We start from the raw sequence: 23,859 nt of genomic DNA, 5'->3' as shown, positions 1-23,859 counted from the left end.
CGGTGCTCCGGGGCTGGAGCACCCACAGGGAAAAATTAGTGAGCACTCTGCACCCACTGGCAGCCAAGCTCCCCTCACCCCCCATCCCACCTCAACTCCTTCACCCCCACAAACAAGCCATGTCTCCACTCCTCTGCCTACCTCCCAGTGCTGTTTGGCAGCACTTAGGACTTTCCAGGAGGGAGCAGGGAGGAGCGGGGACACGGTGGGCTCAGGGGAGGAGGCAGAGAAGAGGGGGGGCAGGGGCTGGGTCTTCTGGGAAGGGGGTGGAATGGAACGGGGATTTTGGGAAAGGGATGGGATGGGGGTGGGGTGAGGGCTGTGCAGAGGCAGGGCCAGGGGCGGGGGTGGGGTCAACCACCCACCGGGAACAGTGAAAGTCTGCGCCTATGATTGTAGGTTCAAATTATTATAGATTTATTGGCTCATGAGCTCCTACAAGAGTTGCTGCAGAACAAGCCTGGTCAAATGTAGTTAGAAAGTTCTGCTTCCATTCTTCCTTCCATGTAGAAGCGGTTCTATGGTGTAATCCTGTATTTTAGATCAATGGCAAAACTTTGATGTGGAGGGATTGGATGGAGAGAGGAATTATGACTGTGTCTTGGCTAATTGACAGTAATCAGTTTAAACCATTTGTAGACCTACAGTAACAATTTGCCTTGCCCTGTTCTGGAACATTTAAATAACAGTTAAAACATTGGTTTACCAATGTATTTGGATTGGATGTATTGGGAGCTCCAGAACCTCCAGAACGTTTATTATTTTGTAGGAAACTTCCTGGATTTATTCAGCCAGCGGTTTTATCCTTTTACGGTTTTCTGGCCTAAAAAGCTCAGTCAAAGACTGATAACTCAAGAGCTGCTTGGAATAGAGATTTGGATACACAGATATCTCCGACGCAATGGAATACAATTGTATCTACTGTTAAAGAAAGCAACTGCAGACCACCTTTCAAATAAACTGGTCCCCACATAGGCTAATGGTAGAGGGCTTCCTAAATGTTGATCACTATTAGAAATTTAACTGTCTTGGTGCTACAATAGCTCATATGCTTTGGGAAATTCTGGGATGAGGTGGGTAAAAGGACCAAATTGATATTGGATGCTAAGTTGGAGCCCTCCCTCTTATGTTTTATTCTTGGACATAACCTCCATGTATCAGGAATATTTGGTAAGAAGGGGGTGTGGTTCCAGTGTGCAGCTTTGGTTACTGGAAAATTAGTCCTGCAAAAATGGACAACTCAGTCCACACCAAACATTTATGCCCAGCTCAGTGATATGGCTGAGCTCACACCTAATGAATGACCAGCATTCTGTACAGGGGGAAGGCCTGAAAAATTCAAAGACATTTGGGCTCACTTTTTAGAGGTCTATATTAATGTAGACCCTTAACGTAGGTAAGTTGCTTCTCCTCCCCTCCCTTTAGTCTAACCCTCTTTACTTACTTTGTGTGTTATGATAAATCTGGTATTTTGATATATTTGCACTATTTGGAAAGAAAGAAAGAAAGAAAGAAAGAAAGAAAGAAAGAAAGAAAGAAAGAAAGAAAGAAAGAAAGAAAGAAAGAAAGAAAGAAAGAAAGAAAGAAAGAAAGAAAGAAAGAAAGAAAGAAAGAAAGACCGGAAAACATAAACTGATCAATGCCAATGCAATTTTGCAAGCACCAAGTGTTCAAAAATCATGAGATTAACTAAAGGAAACATGAGATTTATTTTCTAAAAAAATACATTTTGGACTTTTTGGTTTTCTGAGCACTGAGATTTTCTTCTAGTCGTGTTCTCAAGTTTTTCTACTTCACCACAAGAGCAAGAAACTGACTGTTGTTAGAATGAGAGCTGAGATTCTCCTCTCACCATAGGATTGCAAGAGCTGGGGCATTAAGAGAAATGCCAGCTATTGAAAGAGTCAGGGTGAAATCAGGAAAGTTGGAGACAACCCAATGTGATTTGTTAGTGCTTTGATGTGGGAAGGAAATGCCTCCACTTCTAGCTACTGCAGGTGCTTCTCCGGCTCTCATCCCTGCACTATCTGAGCACCTCCCAAGCTTTGATACGTTCAGTCTCACAACACCTCTGGAAGGTGGGGAAGGGTTTTTATTCCTACTTTAGAAGAGGAAAAGTCAGGCACAGGCAGAAGAAATGACTTGTCTGAGTTCACACAGAGCAGGAATTAAGCCTGGGTCTCTCAGGTTAACCAACACCTGAACTACTGGACTATCATTTTCTCTGCAGCAGGAGCCGCGTAAAAGAGGATGCATGCACAGATGCACACGCACACGCACACACTAAGTCAGTAAAGTCTTTCTAAGATCATCTCACTGACCCTAGCCCTGCTCACTAGGCCAGTCCTGTGCAGAGTCAGGAGATAATGGTGGACAGGAATTGAGTATATGTCATAGGGGTGAAAATGTGTCATTTTTCAGGCCTGCTCGAAGAGGTTCAGGCTGCCTCTGAATGCACGCTTTCTGTGCTCAGCTTTTTAACCCAGCTGCCCACAGCCCCTCCTTTCTCCAGGTCTGTTTGCATTTCTTAGATAAGCTTCTTCCCCTGCAGGAATTCACTTGCTGGCTGTTGGCTGCTGGCACTTCCCTTCCATCTCACTGATCAGCTTGTTAAGATGGGAAATTTCTTTGGAAAATTTGGTGGCATTTTCACCTCATTTCTTCACAGTCTCCCTTTCCAGTTTCCCCAGTCCGGCTAGCAGAAATTAGAATCATAGAATCATAGAAATCCTAGAACGGGAAGGGACCTTGAGAGGTCATCTAGTCCAGTCCCCTGCACTCAAGGCAAGACTAAATATTATCTAGACCATCCCTGACAGATGTTTGTCCAACCTGTTCTTAAAAATCCCCAATGATGGAGATTCCACCACCTCCCTAGGCAATTTATTCCAGTGCTTAACCACTGTCATAAATATAAAGGGAAGGGTAACCATCTGTCTGTATACAGTGCTATAAAATCCCTCCTGGCCAGAGGCAAAACCCTTTCACCTGTAAAGGGTTGAGAAGCTAAGGTACCCTCGCTGGCACCTGACCCAAAATGACCAATGAGAGGACAAGATACTTTCAAATCTGGAGGGGGGGACAAAGGGATTGGTCTGTCTGTGTGATGCTTTTGCTGGGAACAGACCAGGAATGCAAGCCTTACAACTCCTGTAAAGTTAGTAAGTAATCTAGCTAGAAAATGCGTTAGATTTTCTTTTGTTTAATGGCCTGTAAAATAAGCTGTGATGGCAGGAATGTGTATTCCTCTTTTTGTATCTTTTTGTAACTTAAGGTTTTGCCTAGAGGGATTCTCTATGTTTTGAATCTGATTGCCCTGTAAGGTATTTACCATCCTGATTTTACACAGGTGATTCTTTTACCTTTTCTTTAATCAGAATTCTTCTTTTAAGAACCTGATTGATTTTTCATTGTTCTTAAGATCCAAGGGTTTGGGTCTGTGTTCACCTGTACCAGTTGGTGAGGATTCTTATCAAGCCTTTCCCAGGAAACAGGGTGTAGAGCTTGGGGGGGGGGGGGATATTCTGGGGGAAGATGACTCCAAGAGGTCTCTTTCCCTGTTCTTTGTTTAAAACGCTTGGTGGTGGCAGCATACTGTTCAAGGACAAGGCAAACCTTGTACCTTGGGGAAGATTTTAACCTAAGCTGGTAAGAATAAGCTTAGGGGGTCTTTCATGCAAGTCTCCACATCTGTACCCTAGAGTTCAGAGTGGGGGAGGAACCTTGACAACCACTCTGACAGTTAGGAAGTTTTTCCTAATGTCCAACCTAAACCGCCCTTGCTGCAATTTAAGCCCATTGCTTCTTGTCTTATCCTCAGAGGTTAAGGAGAACAATTTTTCTCCCTCCTCCTCGTAACAACCTTATATCTTGAAGGCTGTTATCATGCCCCCCCTCAGTCTTCTCTTCTCCAGACTAAACAAACCCAATTTTTTTCAATCCTCCCTCATAGGTCACATTTTCTAGCCCTTTAATCATTTTTGTTGCTCTTCTCCGGACTTTCTCCAATTTGTCCACATCTTTCCGGAAATGTGGCGCTCAAAACTGGACACAATACTCCAGCTGAGGCCTAATCAGCACAGAGTAGAGCGGAAGAATTACTTCTCATGTCTGCACATCTACCAATGTGATAGCAATTCCCCTCTGCCATGTACATTGGCCAAACTGGACAGTCTCTATGTAAAAGAATAAATGGACACAAATCAGACGTCAAGAATTACAACATTCAAAAACCAGTCGGAGAACACTTCAATCTCTTTGGTCACTCGATTACAAACCTAAAAGTGGCAATTCTTCAACAAAAAAACTTCAAAAACAGACTCCAAGAAGAGACTGCTGAATTGGAATTAATTTGCAAACTGGATACAATTAACTTAGGCTTGAATAAAGACTGGGAGTGGATGGGTCATTACACAAAGTAAAACTATTTCCCCATGTTCCCCCCTACCCCCCGTTCCTCAGATGTTCTTGTAAACTGCTGAAAATGGCTCACCTTGATTATCACTACAAAAGTCCCCCCCCCCACTCTCCTGTTGGTAATAGCTCACCTTACCTGATCACTCTCGTTACAGAGCGTATGGTAACACCCATTGTTTCATGTTCTCTGTATATATCTCCCCACTATATTTTCCACTGAATGCATCCAATGAAGTAAGCTATAGCTCACGAAAGCTTATGCTCAAATAAATTTTTTAGTTTCTAAGGTGCCACAAGTCCTCCTTTTTTTTTTGCATGTCTTGCTTACAACATTCCTGCTAATACATCCCAGAATGATGTTTGTTTTTTTTGCAACAGCGTTACAGTGTTGACTCATATTTAGCTTGCAATCCACTATGACCCCCAATCCCTTTCCGCAATACTCCTTCCTAGGCAGTCATTTCCCATTTTGTATGCGTGCAATGATTGTTCCTTCCTAAGTGTAGTATTTTGCATTTGTCCTTATTGAATTTCATCTGATTTACTTCAGACCTTTCTCCAGTTTGTCCAAATCATTTTGAATTTTAATCCTATTCTCCAAAGCACTTTCAATCCTTCTTCTTCCTCTGAAACTGATCCAGTCACTCATGTTGAAAAACAATCTCATGCCTGTCAGCTTCTGTCTTTTCATCATTGGACCTCAAGTATTTTACAATGGACATAAATTTCACTATCCCCATTTTACAGATAGAGAAACTGAGGCACAGAGAGGTGAAAACCCAGATCACTAAGGGACTTAGGTGCCTAAAGCCCAGATTTAGGTGCCTAACTCCCAGAATTAGGTGCCAGTGAAATCCAGACAACCCCTGCTTAGCTGCCACCTACCCCTCTAGGCACATGAAACTCACTCAATGCCAACATGGCATCTAAGTTTCTGCTTCTGGGCATGAGCACTGCTGCCTCACTCTAGGCATCCAGTCACCTAACTCATGTCTAAGCACCAGTGGGACCCTTAAACCAGAAGACAGGCAGTGGGACACCTGTGGGGCCTGATCCGTTATATGTGTTCTGAGCATACTGGAATGGGACTCATGCAAAATCCAGAGGCAGATCCTTTATAACTTTTAGACTAGTGGGAGTGGGAGATTTAGGTTCAATTACACTCTGCTTGGTGGGGAGAAAGGGTCTCCTACTGAGTGCAAGTGACTCCTTAGGTCAGGGGTGGGCAAACTTTTTGGCCCAAGGGCCACATCAGGGTTGTGAAACTGTACGGAGGGCCTCCCCAAACAGCCTGGGCCCTGCCCCCTATCCGCCCCCTTCCACTTCCCGCCCCCTGACTGCCCCCCTCAGAATTCCACTTAGAATCCCCGACCCATCCAACCCCCCCTGTTCCTTGTCCCCTGACCGCCCCCTGGGACCCCTGCCCCTATCCAACCCCCCCCGCCCCCCCGCGCTCCCTGCCCCCTTACCATGCTGCTCAGAGCGGCAGGACTGGCAGCTGTGCCGCCACCATGGCCGGAGTGCCTGCGGGGGAGGGGGGGCAGCAGGGGAAGGGTCGGGGGCTAGCCTCCCTGGCCGGGAGCTCAAGGGCCGGGCAGGACGGTCCCTTGAGGACGGGCAGGCCGGATGTGGCCCGCGGGTCATAGTTTGTTCACATCTGCCTTAGATGAAAGCCCCAAGCACTGAGCTATAGAATGTTCTGATGAGAGGTTCCCTTAGTCTCTCCTGGTGAAGCTGTTCCACTGTGAATAAATAATGAAAAGTCACTGAGCCAGAGCAAGAAAGTGAAGAAAGCAACAATGACTCTGTACCCTGGTGGTCAGGGCACTGGCAGATAGAAGATGCAGGGTGCAGAACTCTGTTCCAGTGACTATAGGTCTCAGAGTGGCAGCTGTGTTAGTCTGTATCAGCAAAAAGAACAAGGAGTCCTTGTGGCACCTTAGCGACTAACAAATTTATTTGGGCATAAGCTTCCGTGGGCTAAAACCCACTTCATGGGATGCATGCAGTGGAAAATACAGTAGGAAGATATATCTATACACAGAGAACATGAAACAATGGGTGTTGCGATGAAGTGGGTTTTAGCCCATGGAAGCTTATGCTCAAATAAATTTGTTAGTCTCTAAGGTGCCACAAGGACTCCTCATTCTTTTTATTTGATTATAGTTCTTTTCCTGCAGAAGTGAGCATTCATTGCTCCCCATATGAATTCATCACTTGACCTTCCCTGGGAACACGCCCTGGGCTCAGGGGATGGACAAACCAGGAACTCAGTCAGCATTGAAGCCATAGGATCATAAAGAATAAACTTGCACTATAGGATGGTGTGGGTGTAAAATCTGTCACTGAATGAGACCTCCCTTAGAAGCTGACTGCATCATTACAGACAGAGAAGGGCAGCCTTGTCTAGACATGGGGCTCAACCCTGCCTTTGGGAACTCTGGGGGAAGGGTGGGAGTGCTGAGATGGAGTGCCCCAAGAGTCGGTCCTGGGGCTGGTTTTGTTCAATATCTTCATTAATGATCTGGAGGATGGTGTGGAGTGCACCCTCAGCAAGTTTGCAGACAACACTAAACTGGGAGGAGTGGTAGATATGCTGGAGGGTAGGGATAGGATACAGAGGGACCTAGGCAAATTAGAGGATTGGACCGCTTGCAGAGGCAATAAAGTCGTTGTTTCAAGATTATGCATTCTTTATTAATTCATCACACAAATAGGGGGATAACTTCCAAGGTAGCCCAGGAGGGGTGGGGCAGAAGGGAAGGACAAGGCCACACTGCACTTCAAAACTTATTGAATGCCAGCCTTCTGTTGCTTGGGCAGTCCTCTGGGGTGGAGTGGTTGGGTGCCCGGAGCCATCCCCCGCGTTCTTGGGCGTCTGGGTGAGGAGGCGATGGAACTTGGGGAGAAGGGCGGGCAGTTACACAGGGGCTGCAGCGGCCATCTGTGCTCCTGCTGCCTTTCCTGCAGCTCCATCAGACACCGGAGCATATCAGTTTGATCCCCCAGTAGCCTCTGCATTGCATCCTGCCTTCTCTCATCACGCTGCCGCCACCTCTCATTTTGCTCATCCCTCCTGTCCTTGCGTTCATTTTCTGCTTTCCTGGACTCTGCCATTGTTTGCCTCCATGCATTCTGCTGAGCTCTTTCAGTGCGGGAGGACTGCATGAGCTCAGAGAACATTTCATCGCGAGTGCGTTTTTTCACCTTCTTATCTGCGCTAGACTCTGAGATGGAGATGATAGGGGGAGCATTGAAACATTTGCAGCTGTGGGAGGAAAAAAAGGGAGATTAGTATTTAAAAAGACACATTTTAGAGAACAATGGGTAGACTCTTTCACGGTGAACCAAGCTGTTAACATTACATAGCACATGTGCTTTCGGTACAAGGTTGCATTTTGCCTCTTATATTGAGGGTGTGCCGGTTTGGTGTGAGAGATCACACACGCTGGGCCGGGCAACAGAATTCGGCTTGCAGGCGGCCATGGTAAGCCACAGTCTTTCAGCTTCTTCAACCTTCATAACATGTGGGAATGGTTTCACACAGCAGCTCCCTCCTTTCCCATACCAAGCACCCGTTGGGCTGGCCATTTAAAAGGAGGGACTGCAGTTTTCGGGTTGACATGCAGAACAAACCCAACTAAACCCCCGCCCTCCAATTCTCTGGGATGATTGCTTCATCCCTCCTCCCACCATGTGACTAGTATCAGGGAAGATCCCTGCCAGCCAAACGCGAACAGCTCAGCGTGAACGGGTCCCCCCACCACGTAACTAAAAGCGGGGATGATTTCTTTTCAGCACAGGCAAACAGCCCAGCAGGAACAGCCACCTCTGAATGTCCCCTTAATAATGTCCCTGGAGGATTTCCGCTCCATCCCCAGACACGTTAACAGACTTTTCCCGTAGCTGTACTGGCCGCAAATGCATCCTAAGTCTTCATGGCAAATTAATCATTAGACATGCTTGCTTTTAAACCATGTATTATATTTACAAAGGTACACTCACCAGAGGTGCCTTCTCCGGCTTCATGGTCTGGGAGCCCACCTTGGGAGGGTTGGCTCCAGGGTGATAAACAATTCCTGGCTGTCGGGAGAAGGGATTCTCCGCTTGCCTGCTGTGCGCTATCCTCATCATCATCATCATCTTCCTCGTCCCCAAAATCCTCATCCCTTTTGCTTGAGACTCCCCTCCTGCTGGAGTCCCCAGACAGGGGTGGGGTAGTGGTAGGGGTACCCCCTAGAATTGCATGCAGCTCATCATAGAAGCGGCATGTCTGGGGCTCTGACCCGGAGTAGCCGTTTAGCTCTTTGGTAGGCTTGCCTGAGCGCCTTAATTTTCACACAGTACTGCTGTGTGTCCCTGTTGTAGCCTCTGTCCATCATGCCCTTGGAGATTTTTTCAAATATTTTGACATTTTGTCTTTTGGAACGGAGTTCTGATAGCACGGATTTGTCTCCCCATATAGGGATCGGATCCAGTACCTCCCATTTGGTCCATGCTGGAGCTCCTTTGTGATTCTGGGACTGCATGGTCACCTCTGCTGATGAGCTCGCCACGCTGGCCAAACAGGAAATGAAATTCAAAAGTTTGCGGGGCTTTTCCTGTGTACCTGGCCAGAGCATCCGAGTTGAGAGTGCTGTCCAGAGCGGTCACAATGGAGCACTGTGGGATAGCTCCCGGAGGCCAATACCGTCAAATTGCATCCACACTACCCCAAATTCGACTTGGCAATGTCTATATCAGCGCTAATCCCCTCATCAGGGAGGAGTACAGAAATCAATTTTAAAAGCCCTTTAAGTCGACAAAAATGGCTTTGTCATGTGGAAGGGTGCAGGATTAAATTGATCTAACGCTACTAAATTCGACCTAAACTCGTAGTGTAGACCAGGGCTCAGCAGCAGTTCTGCAGAAAAAGACCTAGGTGGACGAGAAGCTGGATATGAGTCAACAGTGTGACCTTGTTGCCCAGAAGGCTAACAGCATTTTGGGCTGTATAAGTGGGAACATTGCCAGCAGATTGAGGAACATGATCATTCCCCCTCTATTTGGCATTGGTGAGGCTTCATCTGGAGTACTGTGTCCAGTTTTGGGCCCCACACTACAAGAAGGATGTGGAAAAATTGGAGAGAGTCCAGCGGAGGGTAACAAAAATGATTAGGGGGCTGGAGCACATGATTTATGAGGAGAGGCTGAGAGAACTGGAATTATTTAGTCTGCAGAAAAGAAGAGTGAGGGGGAGGATTTGATAGCAGCCTGCTGCCTTCAACTACCTGAAGGGGGGTTCCAAAGAGGATGGAGCTAGACTGTTCTCAGTGGTGGCAGATGACAGAACAAGGAGTAATGGTCTCAAGTTGCAGCGGGGGAGGTCTAGGTTGGATATTAGGAAAAACTATTTCACTAGGAGGGTTGTGAAGCACTGGAATGGGTTACCTAGGGAGGTAGTAGAATCTCCATCCTTAGAGGTTTTTAAGGCCTGGCTTAACAAAGCCCTGACTAGAATGATTTATTTGGGGATTGGTCCTGCTTTGAGCAGGGGGTTGGACTAGATGACCTCCTGAGTGTTAGGGGGCTTATTCCTTCACCCACTTACTTCCCTGGTCCTTCTCGCATGAACAGAGAGCAACAATACCCGAAGTCCAAAGGTGCAAACAATTCGATGTTTATTGGGATGAACTTCCAGCAAGCATGATTCCAGTTTCCTTCCTTAGTGTCCCCCTTCCCAGCTCTGACACCACAGAGCCTGACACCTGTGTCCCTGTTCCCATTCCTGCCCTTAGCCAAACATGATTCCAATTTCCCCACCCCCATTCCCTGTTCCCATTTCCCCCTTTAGCAAAACATGATTCCAGTTTCCCCACCCCCATTCCCTGTTCCCATTTCTACCCCACACACCCACTTCCTGATTGACTGCAGACTATATAGTAAAACTTGAGTTCCGCTTAGCTATACCTTAACCAATCATTTTCCTGAAATTTAACTAACCAATCCTAACATATTGTAACATGATTATGTAATGAATTATATCCCACCACCTTAATTAGTTTACACCCATCAAAATTAATTATGTCGCAGACAGAAACAATCACAGAACCAGACAGAGATTATACAAACAATGGGGAAATGGGGACTACAGTGATAGAACAAATACAGAAATGAGGATTTCACATCCCAGCTATTGATAAGTGAGTTCTTGCCAGACAGGATGCTATCAAACTAAGTTTCCTTTTACATCTTCTAGGCACTGCCCTTTCTCTGGAGGCGATAGGCATTATCAGGACAGGATTTTATTCCTAACAGCGCAATAGCACCTTCTTTCAATGTGACTAGTTTGGAATGTGAGGATGTGACCGTTCGCTTCCCAGCTTATGGCTGCCTCTTCTGCTTAGCCAAAGGCCTTAGCCTAAGAACAGGGCCTCAGACTGTCACAGTAAGAGAAGGCCCTTACACCAGCAGACAGTGATTTTGATTCTTTCTTTTATTCCTCTATAACTAGCCAAGTGATAAGAATACACTTAAATTCTTAGAGTATAGGCCTTTACAGACAAGCCTGAATATCTATATCCTCACACTGAGGTCCCTTCCAACCCTTATATTCTATGATGGTCAGTTCTGGAAACATGTTCCATTTGTGACAACTTTTATCCCCCCTGCCCCTGTCTGGCATTGCATCCCTGCAATTCTTAACCCAGGCTCCTACCCCTGACTTTGCCCCTTTGACTCTCTCCTTCCCTTGCTTCCACCTGTCTGACCCATTTCTGGAAACAGTTTGGCCCCTGAACACATTCTGTCATCTCTCCCCTCCCATTTGGGCTCCCTCTGTCTACCCTTCCCCCCACCCCCTTTGTAGCAGAGTCTGAGGGTGACTGAAGGCAGTGGCTGCAGCAGATATCACAGAGCAGGTCCAGATGCTGAAGCAGGCTCAGGAACTGCCAAGCAGCCAGCAGAAGGGAGTGGTTGGTAACCCTGCTCCTTGATAGTTGCCCTGCAGTAAGTCACTCTCCCCAGTGGACAAACCTCAGAAATCCTGAGTTAGGTCTGCCAAAACTCCCCAGCGTGGAAGTGAGGGTTCACGCTACAGCACAAGGAGACTCTGGAATGCAAAACGCTGCAGAAGTAAAGTCACCCCAAAACTTAGCCTCAAAACCTGTTGTTCCACCCAGCCTTTCCCTACCCTTGATTGGTCCTCTGAGCTAGCCTGGGGCAATTAGTCAGAAAATCAGTGAAACTCCTCTTTTGGCTAAGCTCAAACCAGATTTGAATGGAGGCTGACGATTTCAAATAGTACTCCTGAGGGAATTCTGCACCAAAATTTAAAAATTCTGTACCAAAAAAATAAAAATTGTGCAAACAATATCTTAAAATTCTGCAAAATTCTATAAATTTTATTTTTCAAGATAACACAGTATAATCACCAAATACATTGAAATAAATTACCAAAATAATTGAAAATGGTGTGATTATACTGTTATTGTGTTACTGTGTCATTTTGAAAAATAAAATATGCCTAACTTCTCAGAATTTTAAAATATTTACTTTTTCGGTACAGAATTCCTCAAGAGTACCAGGGTTCTGTGTGGTGCAATCTGGGTGCGGGCAGCTGAGTGGGGGTGGGGGGCAGGTATGTGTGAGAATCTGGATATACAGGGGCTTGGTGCGGGGTTCTGGGTGCAGGGGGACTGGGACTCTACAGGGGAGTCCAGGTGAAGGTGGTTAGGGCTCAGTGTGTGTGTGCGGGGGGGAGGGGTTGGGGGAGTGGGACTTGGTGGGTCAGGCTGCTGCTGTTTGGGGTTCAGTGGGTTAGAGATACCTATGCATGGTATGAGGCTCAATGGGCAGGGTTCGGGGGGCTTGGTGGGGGGATTCTGGGTGCGAGGGGCTCCTGATGCACGGGGTGAGGCTTGGGGGTGGGGGTTTGGGTTCAGGTTGCTTGATGAGGGGTTCTGGGTGTATAGGGCTCCCAACGCAGAGGGGCTCAGTGTGGGGTGCAGGTGGGAGAAGGGGTCAATGTATGGGGAGCTGCTCCCCCTGTCTGCCCAACCCCCATCTATCTAGAACCCCCACACGCAGCCCCCGCCACTGACCTTCATCCCCTCTCACCTGGAACCCCCCCACCGAGACCCCTTCACAGTGCAGAGCTTCCTGCAGGCAGGGGAAGTTCCTGGGGGTTGATCTGACCCAGCCCTGGTGGCACCTTAAAGACTAACAGATTTATCTGGGCATAAGCTTTTGTGGGTAAAAAAACCACGTCTGCATCTGAACTGCTTGTTGTTTTTGTGGATACAGACTAACACGGCTACCCCCTGATACTTGAATTCATAGTTTAGAATCTTCTTCGTTAATTGTATCTTCAAGGCAGGGGGAGATGGGAACCTACAAGGATGAAGTGACCTGTAGCTCACGAAAGCTTATGCTCAAATAAATTTGTTAGTCTCTAAGGGGCCACAAGTCCTCCTTTTCTTTTTACAAAGATCCTGGAACTGCTGAGATGTTTCTTACAGACACTTGAGACAGGGTAGGTGTTTGTTTTCTCCTTTGATTTGTGTTTCAGTTGTGAGTCTTCCCTGGGTATGCTGTTATGGTGGGCAGCCTGTTTCAGTGGCCTGAGGCACATGGCCACAGACCTGGGATCTCCGGAGTACTTGTTCCTACTGTGGGTGATGTCCAGCATCACATGGGAACCAGCACTAAGTCTTCCACAAAACTCAGGCTCCGATGTGGGGAAGCAGTTCCGCAGCAGGGAATTTGCTTCCCAGTCCCAAGCATTGTGGAACAGGTTTCTAGTAGTGCCAAGCCGTGCAGAAGAACTGCAGCCACTGCAGTAGCCCAAAGTCTGGTGAGGTTCAACAAGGACAACAAGGACAAGTGCAGAGTCCTGCACTTAAGACGGAAGAATCCCAGGCACCGCTACAGACTAGGGGACCGAATGGCTAGGCAGCAGTTCTGCAGAAAAGGACCTAGGGGTTACAGTGGACGAGAAGCTGGATATGAGTCAACAGTGTGCCGTTGTTGCCAAGAAGGCCAATGGCATTTTGGGATGTATAAGTAGGGGCATTTGCCAGCAGATCGAGGGACGGGATCGTTCCCCTCTATTTGACATTGGTGAGGCCTCATCTGGAGTACTGTGTCCAGTTTTGGGCCCCACGCTACAAGAAGGATGTGGAAAAATTGGAGAGAGTCCAGCGGAGGGCAACAAAAATGATTAGGGGACTGGAACACATGACTTATGAGGAGAGGCTGAGGGGGGAGGGATAACTCAGTGGTTTGAGCATTGGCCTGCTAAACCCAGGGTTGTGAGTTCAATCCTTGAGGGGGCCATTTAGGGATCTGGGGCAAACACTGGGGACTGGTCCTGCTTTGAGCAGGGGGTTGGACTAGATGACCTCCTGAGGTCCCTTCCAACTCTGTGATTCTGTGAACTGGGATTGTTTAGCCTACGGAAGAGAAGAATGAGGAGGGATTTGATAGCTGCTTTCAACTACCTGAAAGGGGGTTCCAAAGAGGATGGATCTAGACTGTTCTCAGTGGTAGCAGATGACAGAACAAGGAGTAATGGTCTCAAGTTGCAGTGGGGGAGGTTTAGGTTGGATATTAGGAAAAACTTTTTCACTAGGAGGGTGGTGAAACACTGGAATGCATTACCAGTGGTGGAATCTCCTTCCTTAGAAGTTTTTAAGGTCAGGCTTGACAAAGCCCTGCTGGGATGATTTAGTTGGGGATTGGTCCTGCTCTGGGCAGGGGGTTGGACTAGATGACCTCCTGAGGTCCCTTCCAACCCTGATATTCTATGATTCTATGATGTGCTGGCTGGTGCCTCCGGAGCAGGAGTGTCCTGTCCCTCCTTCCCCCGCTGCTCTTCGGCCATCTGCGGCCGGCCATCTGTCCCCACCCACCTCCCTGCTTGCAACCGCCCCGGCCAAGCTGCTCCTGGGAGCCTCCTGTCTGCTGTGGGGGGGGGGGGGGTGTTAGGATATAGATATTCAGGCCTGTCTGCAAAGGCCTGTACTCTAAGAATTTAGGTGTATTCTTATCACTTGGCTAGTGATAGAGGTATAAAAGAAAGAATCAAAATCACTGTCTGCTGGTGTAAGGGCCTTCTCTTACTGTGACAGTCTGAGGCCCTGTTCTTAGGCTAAGGCCTTTGGCTAAGCAGCAGAGGCAGCCATAAGCTGGGAAGCGAACGGTCACATCCTCGCATTCCAAAGTAGTCACATTGAAATAAGGTGCTATTGGGCTGTCAGGCACTATCAGGACAGGATTGTATTCCTATCACCTCCAGAGAAAGGGAAGTGCCTAGAAAATGTAAAAGGAAACTTAGTTTGATAGCATCCTGTCTGGCAAGAACTCACTTATCAATAGCTGGGATGTGAAATCCTCACTTCTGTATTGTTTTGTCATTATAGTTCCCACTTTGCTGTTGTTTGTCTGTATAATCTCTGTCTGGTTCTGTGATTGTTCCTGTCTGCTGTATAATTAATTTTGCTGGGTGTAAACTAATTGAGGTGGTGGGATATAATTGGTTACATAATCATGTTACAATATGTTAGGATTGGTTAGTTAAATTTCAGGAAAATGATTGGTTAAAGTATAGCTAAGCAGAACTCAAGTTTTACTATATAATCTGTAGTCAATGAGGAAGTGACGGGGTGTGGGTGGGGGTGGGCATGTGGGGGTGTGAGATGGGAACAGGGAATGGGGGTAAGAAAATTGGAATCATGTTTTGCTAAAGGGGGAGATGGGAACAGGGAATGGGGGTAAGAAAATTGGAATCATGTTTGGCTAAGGGCAGGAATGGGAACAGGGACACAGGTGTCAGGCTTTGTGGTGTCAGAGCTGGGAAGGAGGATACTAAGGAAGGAAACTGGAATCATGCTTGCTGGAAGTTCACCCCAATAAACATCGAATTGTTTGCACCTTTGGACTTCGGGTATTGTTGCTCTCTGTTCATGCGAGAAGGACCAGGGAAGTAAGTGGGTGAAGGAATAAGCCCCCTAACAGCGGGCATTTCATAATTTTATTTCCCTCTTATGCTTATATTTAATTCATTGAGTAGTGAGTTCTAAAATGTCTAATCTGTCCTGGCTGCAGTAATTTTCCTTATTTTATTACTATTTTGTGCTTTGTCATTAATTATTTAAAATGGTATAATCAAATAATAACATCCTCTTAGAATATAACTTTAGCTTGTACTCACCTGAGCACTGCCAGGTTAAAAAACATTAGCTAAACACATAACTTTAGACCCTGGGCAGATGAAAGTCACTTATTTTCAAGTAGTATTTTTAGTTATATCTGTAAAAAAACCTTAAAATTCATATGAAAATAAATGCAGTTCCAATTATGATACCTAACAGCAATGATGGAGTCAAATGTTCGTGAGTCACATACATGGTTGTGATTGGTAAACATAAATGCCAAAATAATTAGAAAAATAAATTCCCATTCTTAATAAAAGAGAAAAAACCTTCATCATGTATGTTACAATTAAGTAAATACTTTTTTGGGGGAGTGAAAAACAATTGACTAAAATAGAGTAGATAATGGCAGGGACACAGAGTCAGATTTTATTTATTTTTATTATTAACGATAGTGTACAACGTATCAAACTTGTGTTTCTGATATCTGTGTTAAAGCTTCAGAACTGATACCTCAAGGTTTGGGATTGGGAATATCTTGCTGTATTATCTCCTGATCTAAATTTACATATAAACTTAAAATGTGGCTTTAATTGGAGTTTGTATATATTTGTTCTTTCTTTATGTAACAATTAGACGTAGTGCTCCTGTCAGCTAATTCCTAAGTTATTATCTGCAAAAAACCCAAGAGTCTTCAGGTGCCTAAGTAGTCTCTGGAACCATGGTTAAAGTTGCCCCCACCCCACAAAATCTGAAATGGCACCCCGGTGAGCCAGTAGTGTCCAGAGAGCTGCAGGAGGGCCCTGGGCTCTGGCAAGATGCAGCCTCCTTGTGACAGCATGAAACCGACCTTGAGCCGCGGGCAGAGCATCAGGCACCAGGAGCCACAGCAGCAGCACAGAAGTAAGGGTGGCAATACAGCATCTACCAGGCCACCCTTACTTCTGTGCTGCTGCTGGTGATGGCGTTGCCGTCAGAGCTGGGCACGCGGCCAGGAGCTGCTGGTATCAGGCCGCCTGACAATTCTTAATTTGTGCCAGGGCTGACCTGTGGCACCTCTTCAATACAAACGTGGGGAAGCAGCAGGGTCCAGAGGTGGTGGGGGGATCCCAGTAAGCCTGTGGGGCCAGGGGTGATGTGGGGGGCAGCAAAATACAAGTTCACCCAGAGTGCCATTTTCCCTAAATCTGGCCCTACCGGTCTTGGTGCAGGCAGCAGGAGGCTCATGCTGGCCAGAGCACCCGTTCTGTGCTGGGGCTGCAGCCGGGGTGGTCACTTTGCTGGGGAAAAAACATGGTTTTCAGAGAAAAGGGGAAGGAAAGAGGCAGCTGCAGGAGCTTTTATCAGAGCGCTCCACAGCCCGCCAGAGTCATTTCCCCTTGACAGAGATGCACATGGGATGTCCCCACAGCAGCCGAGTGCCCTCAGCGCCTGGCAGGAGGGGAGGGGAGCCGGGTGTCCAGGGGCTTCCTCCCCGAGCTCTGCGCTGCTGCTCCCCCTGCATCCCCAAGTGCTGCTTGGTTCACAGCCGGGTGAACTCCTGGGGGACTTGCAGAGCGCATCCAAAGTCAGACCTGTACTTATTAAGCCCTCTACCCTGCAAATACAGAAGTCAGACTGTGCCTCTGGGTTTACAGAAAGGATGTTGTGGAAAAGGAGGCTCAATTCAATAGATCAAGAGCCCCAGCCAAAGGGTGGGTTCGCACCATTTTATTTCCTTCACTGATTCTTTCAAAGTTAAAAGGGAAAGCCAACTGCTTAGCTTTTTGATAGCAGAAGAAGCTGAAATGTGTCTGATCTCACTACAGCAAAATACCCTGCAGAAAATACAGACACGATGAATTAAAACAACTTTACCAGATCAGTCACTGCAATGCTGGAATTCAGTTCTCAGTCTAGCAACAAACTGCACAGGGAAAATCAACCATTTCATGCCCGCCCTTCCCCTTAGCTTTATTTCTTTGAACTTTTATTTCTTTGAACCTGATTTCAGTAGCAGAGGCAGCCCCTCCATCCAGGCTCAGGAAGCAGCTCTGGGCTCTGGCTGCTGCTGCTGGCAGGTTGGAGCATTACGATAAGGACACAGCTGCTTTGCTCGCATTTACCCCACCCCATCCTCCTCACGATTCCAGTGTACCAGAAACATCTAGCCCCCTCCCCGCCCCCCATGATTCCAGTGCACCGGGAACATCTACCTCACCCCACCCTCCTCATGTTTCCAGTGTACCGGGAACATCTACCCCCTAACCCCTCATGATTCCAGTGCATTGCTGGACCTGGGGACTCCTTGCATCTGTGGATCAGCAAGGTTCTACAGAGCAGCGTGATTTTATTTTCTCTCCGAGGCAATCCCCCTCCTGGTACCTTTTCCTTGTAAACCTCCTGGAGTTGAGTCTTATTTTCTTTGTTTTGTTTTTTTAATTTTTTAAAATATAAATATATACAGAGAAAAAACAAACATAATAAACTATATTAAATTCTCATGATATATTAACCATTTGCTACCTAATGTTAGCCATACTTGAAACATTTAATTATATATATATATATATAATATGAATGGTCAAAATATACCTCAATTATTTGCATTAAACAATTTACAAACAAAATCTGCTTATGGAAAATCAACTAGTTAAAGAAAAATTATGAAGTTAAGTAAAGAATAGAAGCAAAGTTCAGAGGAGAGGGCTAGAGATGGGGAAGGAAGGAAGTGGGTAGAGAGGAAGGAGAAGGGGGGAAGAGGAATGCATGTAATAGGATCATTCAGATACTTCTATGAAAGCATCCCATGTCTCTGAGCTTTTTTTCTTGGATATTTCTGTTATGGTATACTAGTGAGGCAGAACTAGTAACTAGCAGCTGGAGTTAACCGTGGCAAATCTCCTGCTGATGTGAAGAGAAGTTCTGAATTTATCAAAGGAATAAAAGAAGCTCCAGGACTCTCACTGCAGTTGAATGTATTGTGACTTTTCTGGCTCATTGCCTGTACATTTCTCTGTCTCTGTTTCTCAGGCTCTCTTGCTGGAGCTGTTCCACTCTGTATTAAATTATATGTTCAGCAGTGCTGCAGTGGAGGAGAGAGGGTGGCTTGGTGATGAGAGCCCTCCTCTTGGCTGTAGAAGACTCAGGTTCAAGTTCCTGCTCTAATAAATATTTCATTATTTACTCAAAGTGGAACAGATCCACCAGGAAAGACTGAAAAAACTCCATCTCAGGCTACAGATAAATTGGTTGGTCACTAAGGTGCCACAAGTACTCCTTTTCTTTTTCCATCTCAGGCTAGTCAATAGCCTAGTGATTAGGGCTCTCCCCTGGAGAGGGGAAAATGGAGGGAGAGAGGAATCAGGGAACCAGAGTTGGGGAAAGCAGGCATCTGGAGAGGGGAAAGTGGAATTGAGGAAAAGCAGGAACCTTTGGGCAGGGAGGACCCAGAGGGGAGAAGCAGGATATAGAGGAGTGGGGGAAGCAGCGACCTCGAGGTGGGGAGCAGTGTGGATTGGGTGGGAATGGGACAAACTCGGACTCATAATAGAAACATGTTTTCAACTTTAATGGAATGGTTGCTCTAACTGCATAACACAATAAATTTACTTGGCAATGCATATATCCCATTTTATTTGTGTCCTCTGTGATCTTCTGTCCCTCAAAATCCAATAACCAGCATCTCATAATCACTGTTTTGTTTACTATGATGTTTGTTTGTTTTTCTCCATATCCATCCTGTTATCTAGACCAAGTTCCCATGAGGATGCAGGTTCTCTCATTCTGCCATAGCACCACAGCCAGATGCTTTCTGCCTGATTTGATTATTTTCTTCATTACTTGTTCTCTTCACAGGTTGGAATCAGGTAGGAATCCCATCTCTTTCTGTAGTTTCTTATATGATTTATCTAGGCTTACAGTGACTTACAAATGGGCTTCACTTGAAGACAATGGAACTACTTACAGTGTGTAAACAGAACCACAAAGCAAGATTGGCAACTTCTTTATTCAATTTTGCTCTGCTTATCCTGTTGCTGGGTTGTTGCATTGTTCTTGGGATAGTTTTTAGATTTGCTTATTCATGCATGTGTTTTTAAAAGTTGTCAGCAATGGATAACACTCTATTATTGAAGGAGGATAAAAATCTAAGTAAATAAATAGCAGGGGTTTGAAAAGATGCCCAGTAAGATGTTTAGTTGTAAACAGAAGGCTAAACAAAAAACAACCCAAATTCCAAACAGAAACAACAGTGTTTTTTTAAAAAGTGTCTTCACTGCCTGTCCAAACCTTCAGGACTAATAACTGTCTAACTCATCTTAATGCACTGACGTCCTCTTCCACTCATTCCCTTCTCAAACACCTAGAGAGAGCGGGGACTATAAGTCAGTAGGTTGAACAAGAGGGTAAATGAGATACACAGCTGACGACCCTTTATTGAAAATGTCCCATTAGAACCCATGGGGTTGTTAGCTCAGACACTCCATCTGCTCTCAGTCTCTGGGACATCACATTAGGAAAGAGGCACTAATCTGGTCCCAAACCACTTAATGCTTCATATGTCAAAAACCAGTGCTTTGAAGTGCACACAAAATATACTGGAAGTAAGAGCATATCACAGAGGTCAGGTACACAGTGTCCCATGTGCAGAGCACAGCTAATCAAGTAGGATGCTACACTTTGCACTATCTTAAATTGAAACTAGCCCTCTGGAGATTAAAGGCTTCCACAGCCTGTGAACCTGAGCAACAAAAGGAGAGCCCATTAGGGCTGATCCAAATCCCATTGAAGTAAATGAGAACTGTTCCATTGGTTCAATGGGATTGGGATCAGGTTTCCAGCCCTTTAAAATTTCCTCCAAATTTCGTTGCCTAGTTTATCAGATCTAATCCTATTTTATTTGCATAGCACACTACTGCATGAGGCTGACAGGACTGAGGAGGCAAAAGAAAAGTAATTTTTCTCTCTGAGTTAATTTTCTTTTATGTTGTGGCACATTTCAGAGCACAATGTAGAGTGACTGAACCTTATCACCCTGTCACTGTAACTGGGGTTGGGGACATTTTGTGATCCTCTCACTTGCTCCCCATGACAAGTGCTGGGAATGTATTTCAGTATTTTTTAAAATATAATCTTTCTGCCCGGTGGAGCCAGCAGCAGTCAGGGCCATGTTCAAGATCTAGGGGTTCCTTCTGTTGATACAACACAGAACTGGCTCAATCCTCCACCCAGTATCCTAGGAAATTTACACACCACCCCTGGGTGTCTCTGAGAGGCAATACTTCCCCACTCACAAGCATAGAGTCTGAGTATAGAAAAGAAACTTTAATAAAAGGAGGGAAGCAACTGGGTGTTAATTTGGGAAAACACTGCAACTAGGGTCCATAAAAATAAACCATGGGTAAACGACCCAACCCCAAGTAGGTTGGGCAGTGTCCTTTCCCCTCAGGTTCTTAAGTCCAGCAACCCAAAAGCCCCCTTCACATGCCCAACCCTTCTCTGCACCCCACTCACAGTTGCTGTCCTTGGTTAGTGCAGACCCAGAGTTCAGAGGTGCATCTGCAGACTTCACCTCCCACCTTGTGTGGAGAGGGGGTAAAGAGGCTCCTTACTTGTAGCGCTGCTCGGGCACTCGCTCGCTGCCCCTCTCTGCCAGCCACCCTGCCAGATGTCTGCTCACCATGCTCACCGCGCCTCTCCACTGTCAGCCTGCTGGCTGCTTGGTCACCGCTGTTGGCACACCTCTCCACCAGCCGCCCTGTTGGCCGCTCACCTTGCTTCTCCACCAGCCGCCCTGCTAGCCACTCATCACGCTTCTTTGCCACTGCCCTGCTGGCTGCTTGTTGCGCCTCTCTGCCTCAACAGCCACTCATTCACCAGCTGTCAGTCACCTTCTGCTGCCATCTGCCTCTCTGCTGTGTCCTCTGCACATCAGTTTCTTAGTAATTTTAGCTCTTAGCAGGCAGGGCAGAAACACAGTCGCACCACAAATGATTTCAGCTCTGATCGAACAATTAAATTAACAAAGAGGGTTCTAATGAAGCCTATTTAATGCTATTATTTGACCTGTGGGGAGGAACAGGTTGAACCAGTCTAGGTAGGACCCTTGGTGAGGGTGTGCTGCCTTCTCACTGGGATACTTGTCCCCACCCCTCTTACTTTCACAGGGCGCTGACATTTGAGCCCCTGGCTTAACAAGGTTCTTTCAACTGAGGATGGTCCCCCTTATTTGGGACAGGTTAAGCACAGTACTGCTTCTCTGTATTCCAACAATAATTACAACATTGGTAACAGCATTTCACTACTCCTGCATTCAGTACTAAAGTGATTTGTACCCAACACCAGTTAAAGTTGATCACTTTGACACCTCTGCATCTGTTGAATATGTAAGCAGAGCAGGAACAAATTGTATTTACATAAACACACGGGGAGTCTCTCCCACTCCCAGCTAGCTGTCAGGGAAGCATTCATTCAGACCCTGCTTACATAAACATAATGTTAACCCTTTAGACATGAGTGGGTAGCCAGTATTCAGGGTCTTATGGGTTCTTTCCATTAGAAAGAGAAATTGCTGATGGAGTCAGGTATTTATTTGATGAAATCCTTTTTATTTACATAGAATGTACACAAAGTCCCGCATCATTGAACACAGTAGGAATCAAACAGCAGGAGGCAATTTCTTTGCTCACAATTCCAAGCCGCTTTCAACCAAAACTTTGCCCAACAAGTTCTCTCTTAGCTTTCACATGCTTCAAGTGCTTTTCTGGCTGTCTCTGGCCCTTCTTTGCAGCCTTTTCTGTCTGCTTCTTTAGTGTTTTTTCTCTGCTTCTGCTCTCACACACAAGCACACAGCTCTACCAAAGCAATACCCATCCCTCTGTATTTGCACTATGCCCACATAGCTCAGCTCTTGACCAGACTTGCACATGGCATGTGATTTGAGTGGTGGCTCTGAAAGTTTCAGCTACTTTACTCCATAAAGGAGCTTCATTGCTTCTATCATTTATTCTGAATGAAGGGTGGCTATTACACCCACCAGATTCAATGAGGTTTCACCCTACATCTGGTATAACAATAATTTAACAGAGTAGCAGCCGTGTTAGTCTGTATTCGCAAAAAGAAAAGGAGTACTTGTGGCACCTTAGAGACTAACCAATTTATTTGAGCATAAGCTTTCGTGAACTACAGCTCACTTCCACTGAATGCATCCGATGAAGTGAGCTGTAGCTCACGAAAGCTTATGCTCAAATAAATGAGTTAGTCTCTAAGGTGCCACAAGTACTCCTTTTCTTTTTGTGAATAATTTACAGTTGTGGAAATGCATTATTTCTTGTAAACTCCATATATAATTTCATGCCCCATGGAATATAAAATACATGAAATAGATCTTGTTGTTTGTGTGTATTGTTAAAGAAATGTATATGAATTTCCCATGCTTTCTCTGAGTTATCTTCCTTGTATCCTGGTACATTTCTTAGCTCGTTTTAAAGTGGTTGGACCTGACCAGCCTGTCATTGCCACTGTGGGAGAAGAGATTGTGTTACCCTGTCACCTGTCCCCCAAGATGAGCGCTGAGAACATGGAGGTGACGTGGTTCCGGTCCCAACTCTCTCCATTTGTTCATCGCTATAGTGATGGAAAGGACCAGTATGGGCAGCAGATGTCAGAATATCAGCGGAGGACAGAGCTCTTTAAAGATGGTCTCACCGATGGAAATGTTGCCTTGAGAATTTTCAATATCAGACCTTCTGATGAAGGACAGTATAGCTGTTTTGTTCAAGAGGGTATGGATTATGAAGAAGCCCAATTGGAACTAAAGGTGTCAGGTCAGTAGCGTGTGGGGAAGCAATAGATGTGATATATCTTAATTTTTAGTAAGGCTGTTGGCACAATCCCACATGACAATCTCATAAGCAAACCAGGGAAATGTGGTTTGGCTGAAATTGCTAGAAGGTGGGTGCACAACCTGATTAAAAAATTGAACCCAAAGAGTAGTTATCAGTTGTTTGCTGTTAAATTAGGAGGATGTATCAAATGGGATCCCACATGGGTCATTCCTCAGTCCGGTACTATTCAATATTTTCATTAATTACTTAGATGATGCAGTAGAGAGTACACTTATAAAATGTGCAGATGTCACCAAGCTGGGAAAGATGCAGTCCCTTTGGAGGGCAGGATTAGAATTCAAAATGATCTTGATAAACTGGAGTATTGGTCTGAAATCAACAACATGAAATTGAGTAAAAACATGCAAAGAGAAATACACGTAGGAAGGAAAAAATAAATGCACAAATACAATATGGGAATAACTGTCTGTGCAGCAATGCTGCAG

General features: G+C 45.9%; 1 protein-coding gene across 3 annotated transcripts in view; it reads left to right on the top strand.

Moving 5' to 3' along the window:
• Positions 1–23,859, top strand: part of LOC140897587 (butyrophilin subfamily 1 member A1-like) — a 59,581-nt gene that overhangs the window by 3,845 nt on the left and 31,877 nt on the right. For all 3 annotated transcript variants that reach the window (XM_073310373.1, XM_073310375.1, XM_073310374.1), the window contains exons 2-3: positions 19,280–19,396; positions 23,006–23,353. In XM_073310373.1, coding sequence (XP_073166474.1) covers positions 19,291–19,396; positions 23,006–23,353 — 454 coding nt within the window. In that variant the 5' untranslated portion in view covers positions 19,280–19,290. The remainder of the gene's footprint in view (positions 1–19,279; positions 19,397–23,005; positions 23,354–23,859) is intronic.

This window comes from Lepidochelys kempii, chromosome 14 (genome assembly GCF_965140265.1).
Source record: "Lepidochelys kempii isolate rLepKem1 chromosome 14, rLepKem1.hap2, whole genome shotgun sequence".
In the NCBI taxonomy this organism is placed as follows: Eukaryota; Metazoa; Chordata; order Testudines; family Cheloniidae; genus Lepidochelys; species Lepidochelys kempii.
Note: the sequence above shows the minus strand (reverse complement) of the source record. Positions and strands in the feature narration are given on the sequence as shown.